Source organism: Notolepis coatsorum (assembly GCF_963971535.1).
Source record: "Notolepis coatsorum genome assembly, chromosome: 9".
Classification (NCBI taxonomy): Eukaryota; Metazoa; Chordata; class Actinopteri; order Aulopiformes; family Paralepididae; genus Notolepis; species Notolepis coatsorum.
The window spans coordinates 115,836,393-115,847,863 of record NC_140173.1 but is presented as its reverse complement, the minus strand read 5'-3'; the positions used below and the strand labels follow the sequence as shown (position 1 = coordinate 115,847,863).

The 11,471-nt window shown below is 46.3% G+C and overlaps 1 protein-coding gene across 1 annotated transcript in view; it reads left to right on the top strand.

Moving 5' to 3' along the window:
- plcb1 (phospholipase C beta 1) overlaps positions 1-11,471 on the top strand; it is a gene marked incomplete at both ends in the record, with an annotated part of 206,256 nt that overhangs the window by 174,959 nt on the left and 19,826 nt on the right. The window contains one exon of the mRNA XM_084321967.1: positions 7,272-7,348. Coding sequence (XP_084178093.1) covers positions 7,272-7,348 — 77 coding nt within the window. The remainder of the gene's footprint in view (positions 1-7,271; positions 7,349-11,471) is intronic.

The window sequence follows — 11,471 nt, the reverse complement described above, 5'->3', positions numbered from 1 at the left end:
AGCACAGGGTCACCAGAGGAGGTCAAAAAACCACCCCCACAGGCCCCTCTTCGCCATGCGTGAGAGAGGAGCGAAAAATAATGGAGAACCAGCCCCTAAGCACACCGTACCTGGTATTCCCCGGCGGTCTCCCAACCAAGTACTAACCAGGACCAACCTGTGTAGCGGCCGAGATCCGACGAGATCGAGCGCGTACAGAATGGCATGGCTGTAAGCCATGACGACAGTGCTGAGTAAAAACATACCCAACCAGGGTCTCCATAGCGCTTAACCCTGTGACACCCAGACCGACCTGGCATTTTTCCCCCTGAAAAAAGCCCAAGTCCCTCAGGGTACCAGAACAGCAGATCTGCATCCCCGGCGGACAACGGGTTCAACTGATCTGGACCAGCGTGACCAGAACCAGTCCCGTGCCCTAACCACGCCGACATGCCTACTCCAGGAGAAGGGCAGATATGCGTGTTGATCTTAACATGAAAAGAAGGCGCCACCCAGACGTCGGGACGAACCGCGCCTGGTGGCCCACCCCAAGGGCGTGAGACCCCACTACATATGTTCAGATCCATCCCGTCATCATCCCCCAGACATGAACGAGAATCCGTCGACAACCCACCCAGGTCATGGGATGTGGTCGCCGGAAGAGGAAAAACCCCCATCTCAGTTGCTTTATAAAAACGCTGTTTCAACCACAAGCAACTAAGGCGTGCCAGTCAATCGCCTGTTTACAGCGAGCTAGCACTATACGTGCGTCGGGACACACCCCCATCAATGAACAGGCTATTTAGACCTGTCATTGAATCCCCAAGGCGCCCAGGGGAACGACAAGAGGGGTGTGACACTCCCTAACTCCAACACTTCTGGAATAGAAAGAAGGAAGCATCAACAGTATGTATCCCAGTCTACACAGCCGGGGTAAAAAATGTTCACATTTTTACATCCCACCACCCTCCCATAGGAAAGAGACGGGGATCCCCAGAGAGACTTCCCACGCGAGCTGTACAGATTGAAAAGAATATATTGCACCTTGAGCCATGTAAAAAACTGGTTTTAGGGCCTCCGGGGAAGAGGCACCGAACCCATACACACTCAATAAACGAATTGAATCGAATATACATACAATAGAAAAGGACCCTTCTAGAGGGTCCACTCACTTTGACAATCTGAGGAGGAAGGCTCTGTACTCTGATGGAGGCTTCCTCACATGGAAGAAGGAGTCCGAACTCACAGAAGGCCTGAGTAGGCGCTTGGTGAGGAGGAGCCCTGACCACCCCCCCTGAAAACAGATCCATCACATGGACCTGAACAGCACACGGAAGTCCTACCAACAGAGACGCGCACGGTGACGTACTCTATGGCGGGGGAATTCCTGCGGTGCACACGCCCAATATACCAGGCCGTGGGACCAGGAACTCCCTCCCCCCCCCCCCCCCCCCCCCCGTAACGTGCCGAACCGCCACGTGACGGGAACCTTGAAGGACAGGGGGTGTACCCCTGACCGACAGAACAATGGGGAGAGGAAAGGTTACCAGTTCACCCCTTTACGACCCCACACCCATGATACAACGTAACGACAAAAAGAGAATATGACACAGTCAAAGTCAGCTCTATGAAGCGTTTCACAGCTCCACACAGCGCACGAGCTAACCTGCTATCTGATTTTTACTAAGGAAAAACACAGAATAGAGAGGGCTCTAAGAACCCCGGTCCAACATACACATGTGCTTCTGTGGCCAGTACAACCCAGTTGTAGGTCACATGACACACACAACCCATCATCACCTACAAAAAATGGCAAAAACACTCAACAGAGGAACGCCGTTTTTTTCACAATGAGAGAATACATCATTCTTGATTAGTATCGACCACAGGCCTTGCTAAGCACACATGACAGCAACCAAACCAATTTCCCTTTAGGAAATAAGTTTCTCCAGCAGATTTAGCACAACCTCAGCAATCAAGCTGAGAGTTACATCGTATCCCTACCACACAAAAGACACAATTAATGCACAACATGTCTGATAGGAGGTGATAAAGTCCCCAGGGAACCGGGGGGGGAAACACAATCCTCCTATTTTACCCTCAATACGGCCAGTTAAAACAGGAAAACCTGTTAATGTGTGAACTCACTGTTCATTGTCATTACAGTCTGAGAAAGAACATTCTTTTACTCACTCGTCACCAAGCATAGCTTCATAGGTTAGTTGCCTTAGTAGTGAGTACACGGTACACATAAACACCATGATGTTTCTCACACAACAACCAGATCAATACATCACGACCTGCACGGAGAAGCTAACTGCCAGTGACAAAAACAGCTCACACACAACCCGCAACGTATCTCAAATGCATTGCAACAACACACGTTTTGGGAAAAAACACCGTTATTCACAATACATTTAGCAAGGTAAAACCAGAAGACGTGTTATGAGGTCTGGCCAACCCCGTACCTGCCCGGAACGCAGATCAGCGAAGTGCAGTCACAAGCCACCGTAGAACACAGCCGTCCCGTGTTGTTCGATCCGGGCAGCGTCGCCGCTCCACCAGTCGCTACAGTCCTCTTTGTTGACGCAATCCCCGTCTAGGCTCAGGCAGGGTCGACGAACATCCCCTGTCAAGGATGACGTCGTGGTCAAGAGTGTAAAACATGTTAAAATCAAAGCACGTTCAACAGAATAGCATCAAGCTAACGGCTGCTCCAACCGTTCGGGTGCTATTGCTTCCGCTCGCGAGACGCCGATCTACGACGCACGCGATCAGGAGCGAGCTCCCGGCGGCGCGCGAGAAGCCAAGCTACCCCGCGCCAGGCCACCGACCGGCTAACCGTAAGCTATGAACATGTAAACAATGACATAACACTCACCCAGACAGGCCGCCGTTCTGAACCCTCCTCACTTTTTTAAGAGAAAAGAGAAAACAAGACGTCAACACCGCTTCACAACGGTGACATTAACACGTCCGGCGGAATCAGCACAGTACCAACTGGCCTGTATAGCTGACTTTGAACATGAATCTGCCGCTATCGCACATTACATGCACATATCCCCTCGTGAAGGAATACTCTCATTTGGATATGAAAGATGGGGTCTTAACACGGTGACAGAGAGAATCCACTCGTCCAGAACACACAGGGATCACCAGTGTCAATGGTCGCGGCCCACTAGTTAAAACTATAATGGTCGCCAGAACAAGGCCTTCTGTCGCCTAGACGGCTAAACAAAGGACCCTAGCCTGGGGCCGGTTTCCATAAACTTTGTCAAGTAGCCCCCATAGCACTAACAGACAAGTGGAGCCCGCCAGCAAACACTACTCACCCAACCTGGAACGCACCGCTCCTCACAACAGCGGCATGTCCGACAGTTCAGCTGTGGCCTGACAGGTTTCACCCCAACAAACACAGCAAGGAACTGCAGTTGAGAAGCATGCAGCGGCGTGCTCCCAATACGAAAAACCGGTGGAGGGTTTGTAGAATGATCATCATCTTCTAGACACTCCAGTACGAAGACAATATCGCCGTATTTTCTCGAAAATAGTGAGAGAGAAAATAAAGATATGATGTCAACGTATCCTTGTTTCCCAAGCTGTTCCTAATCCAATTTCTTCCATCATGGTGTCAAGTGTGGGGATCTACCGAGGCACCTCTTCCTTGTGGTGAAAGCGAGAAGGAGGAGAGCAGGTGACCACACACCTGCTTATGAAGGTAAGCTGATGAGGGGTGTGGTCAGACTAATACTGGTATTAGAGGTACATTTGTGGTTTATTCAGTACGCGTGCACGTACGCGAGATAGTGCAGTAGCGATGCCAAGCTAAGCCACTAACGATACAGAACCATCAGTGGCTTGCTGTTCACAGTTCAATATCCAACCATATAAATACGGGTTAACAAGAATGCACTTAACTTGGGGGTAATGATGCATTGTTGGCCCCAGTTAGTGGATCTCCAAATCTACAGTGGTGTAGATGGTTTCAAGATGGAAGATCAAGTCAAGTCAAGAGTTTTATTTGTCACGGCATACAGTACAAGTATACAATGAAATGCGGGTGGTCTTGCCCGCAACGATGTGCAATACAGTAATAACAACATATAATGGAATCCAATAAAACAACATTGTGCAGGCGGTTAGGTGGCGTAGCGGAGATTGCGTTCGTCACCAACCCCGGAGCTGTGAGCTGGATTCGCCTGTTCGAATCCAGCTCACAGCTCCGGGGTTGTCACCAGCTTGGCTGGCCGCTCACACTAATACAATTGGCATTATTAGAGGGTGGGAGAAGCTGGCGGGGTGGGTCCGGGTCGTTGTAAACAGCGACTCCTACAGTTCGGTCGGGGCGCCTGCTAAGCGCGGATGGGACCTGAGTGGGATAGTGTGATCCTTCCACACGCTACGCCCTCTCGGAGAATATCCGCGCTGCCAGGTGAAAAGAAGCGGTTGATTGGCTGGACGTGTGTCGGAGGAAGCACGTGATAGCCTCCACTCTCCCAGATGATCTGACTGTGGGGGGTAAGTGCGCAGCGACCAGGAAGGGGATTGGGAATTGGCATAACGACTAACATTGGGATGGGAGAAAATCGGAGGAAAATAGAGGGGGAAAAAGATAAAAAAAAAAAAAAAAAAAAAAAAACATTGTGCAATAAACAGTAACATAGTAGGGCATATCGGTATTTGTACATAAGTTATTTACAGAGCATGGAGGACATGCTAGGTCCTGTGGTAGTGCATACACTGTTAGCTACAGATGAGGCACTGGGTCTTTCTGTACATTGCTATTTTATACAATCTCAGGTTATACTATACTATTTTTAAAGTGACCTTTCCTTAGTGGCCATAAGTGTGGGCGTGTGCAGCATGAGCGTATGCTTGCTCATGTTAAAGTGGCTGCTAGTGTGTGAGCGTGTACAGTGTGTGTATTGTGTTTGTGCTCATGTGTGCTTGAGTGTGGAGAGTTCAGTGTTCAAGGCTCTGATGGCCTGGGGGAAGAAGCTGAGCCGAAGCCTCTCTGTCCTAGTAGCTGGGGTTCGCAGGCGTCTGCCTGACCTCAGCAGCATGAACAGGCTGTTGTTGGGGTGGTGTGGGTCTTTCATTATTCTGCAGGCTCTGGATTTGCACCTCTTGTTGTATAGAACCTGCAGGGGTGGTAGTGCAATACCCGTGGTACGCTCGGCTGAGCGCACCACTCTCTGTAGGGCCTTCTTGTCCTGTGAATGAATGAAAACTTTATTTAACAGATTGCAGAATGGGTACAATACAGTACGGCTCAATACACACAATTGTTAAGGGGATGCAGACCTGAGAAAGACTTTTGTCTTGTTTCCATCAGGGTCCCCCATTTTCAATTCATACTGTTTCCATACCAGGCAGTGATGTTTCCAGTCAAGATGCTCTCTACAGCTCCTGAGTAGAAGGACTGGAGTATCTTCCCAGATACTCTGAACGTCCTTAACTGTCTCAGGTGGTAGAGGCGCTGCTTCGCCTTTTTTACGACTGAGTCTATGTGTGTTGACCATGTCAGATCCTCTGAGATGTGGACCCCCAGGTGCTTAAAGCTGCTCACCCTGTCCACGGTAGCCCCGTTTATCCTCAGTGGTGTGTGTGTCTCCTGCTGTCCTCTCCTATAATCTACGATCAGCTCCTTGGTTTTGATGGAGGTCGGGGTTAATAGTACGCATGCTGCGTGATTTGATTTGATTTGAAATCTTTATTTCGAACATGTAAATGAATACAAACAAAATAAATAACTAAACAAAATCAAAACATAACTCAAACTAAATAATAACTAAACAAAAGCAAAACATAACTCAATTTACATGTTCGAAAAGGAGTAGGAAGAAGTATACACTTATTTAATCCTACCCCTTTTCCATTACTCAAATGAGTGTACTAATTTAAAACATAAAAAAAAAATATATATATATATATATATATATATATATATATATATGCAAAACAAAAAAAACAAAAACTATATATGTAAAACATGAAAGAAATTAAATAAAAATAAAAATGTAAACACCCGTGAATATCAAGTCCCTTCCTCATCCCTGTACCTCGTGAACATAATTTCCTTATACATCAGTTTGAATTGTCTCATGTTTGGACATTGCTTTAGCACCACATTTAGACTGTTCCACAGTTTCACTCCACATATTGAGATGCAGTGTCTTCTCATGGTAGTGTGTACATTTAGAACTTTTACATTGAGTTCTCCCCTCAGATTATAACCCCCCTCCCTATCAAAGAATGTCCTGGGTTTGAATCCAGCCCAGGACATGTGTTGCATGTCCTCCCCCATCTCTCTCCCGATTTCTCTCTCTGCCTGTCTTATCAATAAAGCAACTTCTTTATATTTATTACCAACTTTCTTGCCAATGATTGGACGGTATATACATCATGGTCCGGTAGTACCAGGGAAGAAGGCTACTACATTAGGTTTGTTTTGACAACTTGTAATAATACCAACTATCTCAGGGGGGACTATGCAACACTAGGTGGAACTAAGTATAACTTGCCCTAAAATAAATGAAAAGAAACCTAGCCTTATGCATTTAGGATTTTTGTTGCTTCGTCATACCGAACTTGTACCGAACCGTGACCCCAAAACCGAGGTACGTACCAAACCATGGCTTCTGTGTACTTAGATAACCATCTTTTATTCAAATGTATTGTCACTATACACCACAAGTACAGTACAATGAAAATAAGTTTGGCATCCAACCATAGTGCAAATGTAACAGTAAAGTGCAATAGTAATATACAATGTAATATACAATGTAAGATTGATGGCAGCCCCCACCCCCCCCCACCCCCAATCCCTATACCCAAACCCCCCTCCTGCGTGTACGCCTTGCGCCTATGACGGCAGCCAACTAGTATGCGCGCTGGAGGGGGGAGCCTAAGACTGTCTCATCACCAAAGCCCCATCCCCCTGTCCTTGCCCCTCCCGCTGGACAATCTTTCCACCCTCCCTCCCGCCACCTGGCGCGACGACACCCCGGTGTTGTTGCAGCCGACTAACGCATATGGTGTCTCAGGCTTTCTGTAGTCGACATGTGTCAACAAATGTACATGTTTATGTTGTGCCGTTGTTACTGTAAAAATGTAATGATTGTGATATGATGTTGTTAATGAGACGATGAGCTGTATGTGTGTGTCACTGGAATTTCCCCAAGGGGATCAATAAAGGAATATCTTATCTTATCTTATTAAGCTGGGTATAAAATATATTAATTAGTACAGTTGCAGTGTTCTATGTTTTAAGATAATGTTCTGTTTTGCAGGTGACAGAGAGACTGGGCGGTCTGGCTGAGGAGAGTCACAGCACCCAGATGAAGAAACTCAAAGACATTTGTGACAAGTGAGCAATCTCATCAGAACCATAACCACAATAAAGGTCCTCCTGTATCTATCTATCTAGGTCGTCCTCGGACCATCCGTCCGTCGTCCTCCATCTGTGCTTCCAGTATTATGGCTTTTATATAACAATTGCCACAGTAAATGTCCTCCTGTATTATGGCTTTTATATAACAATTATCACAGTAAAGGTCCTCCTGTATTATGGCTTTTATACAACAATTACCACAGTAAAGGTCCTCCTGTATTATGGCTTTTATACAACAATTACCACAGTAGAGGTCCTCCTGTATTATGGATTTTATACAACAATTACCACAGTAAGGCTTTGTGTCCACCGGGGATGTTTTTTTCAAGACGGACCGATTTGATAAGCAAAAAAAAAAAGCTCAGAGCGTTTTCCTGAGTCTCGCGACTGCCACGGCTCCACCACTTGCTCGATGTTGATTGGTCGTCGAAAAAAGTTACCTTGATGAGCGGCGCTCCTCTCCAAAAGTTTAACTAGTTTCAACTTTATGCGCTGGGAGCGCTCTGCCCAAAAACGCTGCCGCCGAGAGCGCTAAAACGCGAGGCGCGGCGCTGGGAAAAGGAGCGCGCCTGTCGCGTCTGTAGCATAGAAATGAATGACAGAAAGGAGCTGACAACTCATAAAACGTCCCCGGTCGACACAGGCCCTAAAGGTCCTCCTGTATTATGGCCTTTATACAACAGTTATTGTACCACAGTAAAAATCCTCATGTATTATGGCTTTTATACAACAATTACCACAGTAAAAGTCCTCCTGCATTATGGCTTTTAAACAACAATTACCACAGTAAAGAAAGTCGGTAACACTTTATAATAACATTCAGTTATAAGACATTTATAAGGTATTTATAGATAATGAACTAATCATGAACAAACCATTTATATACATTCGTGAATGATTATTAAATCATTTATGACTATATTTGTATAACATTTACAAATGAGTTATACATTATTTATAACTCATTATCAACATTGTTTGTACTTGATTTTTATCTTGATTCTTAAAAGATCTATAAATCATTTGCAGATGTTATTGTGTGCCCTAATCTAAAGTGAAGACTATTCATCATTAACACTTTGGACCCCAAAGCGATATGCGTGATGTGTTGTTAAAAGGCAGACGCTCTAAAGTATAGGAATACATGGCGGTGTTTGCAGGGCTATAACTATATTCTATATTATAGCTATGGATACAATACTATGGCCCATTTGACATCACCTATCTATCGTTCAATATGAGAAAAAAAAAATTTCATCCATACATTCCCGTTTTATACCGTGGTGAATATGACTATAGTTTTAGAATAATCCTGTCTAATCCCTGAAAACGACGCTATTATACGTGCAATTCACTAAAAACGTTGTCCTTTCTTGCCTGTACACGCTACTATTTTGAAATCACATCTATATTATCGGTATTATGTTTCATCATGAATGCATGAAAGGGTGGGGGGGGGTAGTTTTTTGATGCTTTGATCGTCACCAACGGCACACGTTGTGGAGTAACGTTACACACATATATTGTGATCGAAATCATAGTTGGATCACAGCAGGATTGATACCAGATAGGCCTTACATTCACTAGGATGTACCCCAAAAAGAATATTCCAATTATCTGATTGCGAGTCCCAGTATTGGTGTTGATCGTGTTGCCAACATAATCCGCCACACATCATGGACCGGGAGCAATTCACGCTTCTCAATCTGATCAGGACAACCGGTCCCCTTGCCCGACCAATAGAAATTTAACCGGAAACCTCTGATCGACCCACAGGCCAAGATATCATGTTTCAAAGGGTGCTCGATACTGCCACCTGGGTGGATGCGGCCGGTATTGCACATTGGCATTCTCAAAATGATTCCCCATGTTAACCCAGATGTCCGTGTGCCTGTAATGAATGGAAATATAAAATAAAATAAATAGCGATGAAAACCCGACTATACTCGGGTCTGGCGCTGAACGTTCTGCGAGTTAACCCGACTATCATCGGGTATGGTCGTCCAAAGTGTTAACAAATGTCTAATAGTTGGTTTATTATTTGTGGACTTTTATGAATACACACGAAGCAATTACCAGACTTGCCTTTTCATGTTTAACAAATGATTTGTTAGACATTCATCTATAAATAATTTTCAGATGCTATTGTGTGCCCTAATCTAAAGTGCCCTAATCTAAAGTGAAGACCGCGGCGAGCACAAGTAATAAGACAGGAAAAGGACATTTGTGCAATAATACAATGTGCAATAATACAAGTATTAATAATGACAGGTATGTACATAAAGTTTACAAGAGCATGGTAAGACGTGCTAAGGTCCTGTGATAGTGCATACACAGTTAGCTGCGGATGAGGCACTGGGTCTTATGTACACTACTATACATGCTATACTATACAATCTACAGTTATACTATGTGTCCTTATGCTAGCTTGCTATATCCTTCTGTTTACTATACAAGAACCTCTCCCATTCTTATTTTTTAAAGTGACCTTTTCCATTGTGTAAGGTGACCGTTGAGTGTGGGCGTTTGCAGCATGTGTTCATGCTAAAGTGACTGCTTAGTGTGTGAGCGTATACAGTGTGTGTGTTGTGTGTTCATGTGTGCTTGTGTGTGGAGAGTTCAGTGTTCAAGATTCTGATGGTCTGGGGGAAGAAGCTGAGCCGAAGTCTCTCTGTCCTAGTTGCTGGTGTTCGCAGGCGTTTGCCTGACCGCAGCAGCTTGAACAGGCTGTTATTGGGGTGATGAGGGTCTTTCCTTATTCTGCAGGCTCTGGATTTGCACCTCTTGTTATATAAGGCCTGCAGGGGTGGTAGTGCAATACCTGTGGTACGCTCGGCTGAGCGCACCACTCTCTGTAGGGCCTTCTTGTCCTGTGCCATGCTGTTTCCATACCAGTGATGTTTCCAGTCAAGATGCTCTCTACAGCTCCGGAGTAGAAGGACTGGAGTATCTTTCCCGATACTCTGAACTTCCTTAACTGTCTCAAGTGGTAGAGGCGCTGCTTCGCCTTCTTTACGACTGAGTCTATGTGTGTTGTCCATGTCAGGTCCTCCGAGATGTGGACCCCCAGGTACTTGAAGCTGCTCACCCTGTCCACGATAGCCCCGTTTATCCTCAGTGGTGTGTGTCCCCTGCTGTGTTCTCCTAAAATCCAGGATCAGCTCCTTGGTTTTACCAATGTTCAGGAGAAGGCTGTTGTCCTGGCACCAGCGTTCCAGTACCTCAACCTCCTCCCGGTAGGCCTTCTCGTTGTTGTCAGAGATCAGCCCCACCACCACTGTGTCGTCCACAAACTTCACTATGGAGTTGGAGCTGAACTTGGCCACACAGTCATGTCTGTATAGTGAATACAGCAGGGGGCTCAGAACACAGCCCTGGAGGGACCTGATACTCAGGGTGATGGTGTTGGAGGTCTGACCCCCCCACCCTGACTGCCTGGGGCCTTTCACTAGGAAAGTCCAGTATCCAGGCGCTCAGAGCGGGGCTCAGACCCAGCTTGATCAGCTTGTCCACCAGTCTGGTGGGGACTATGGTGTTGAACGCTGAGCTATAGTCAATGAACAACAGTCTCACATAGCCCCTCTTCTGGCAGTCTAGGTGAGAGAGGGTGCTGTGCAGTACTTGGGAGACCGCATCGTCAGTGGACCTGTTTGGCCTGTATGCAAATTGCATAGGGTCCATATCACTGGGGAGGGAGGCACAAATGTAATCCTTAACCAGCCTCTCAAAACACTTCATGACCACAGAGGTGAGTGCCACCGGTCTGTAGTCATTAAGACCTGTTGGGGAGGGTTTCTTTGGTACCGGTATTATAGTAGACACCTTGAAACAGGCAGGGACCACGGACTCCGCCAGGGATAGATTAAATATGGTGGTGAACACAGGGGCTAGCTGGTTAGCACAGGACTTAAGTATACGTCCTGTTATCCAATCTGGGCCAGCTGCCTTTCTGGTGTTCACCCGTATAAATGTTCTTCTCACACTGTGTTCCGTCAATGAGAGAGTGCCCCCGCCCACCCGCGGATGCCACCCTCCACGACAGCCGGCGGGTCAGTGACTCGCTGCGTCTGGATGTTTAATCTGTTGTTTGGTTAGGTGT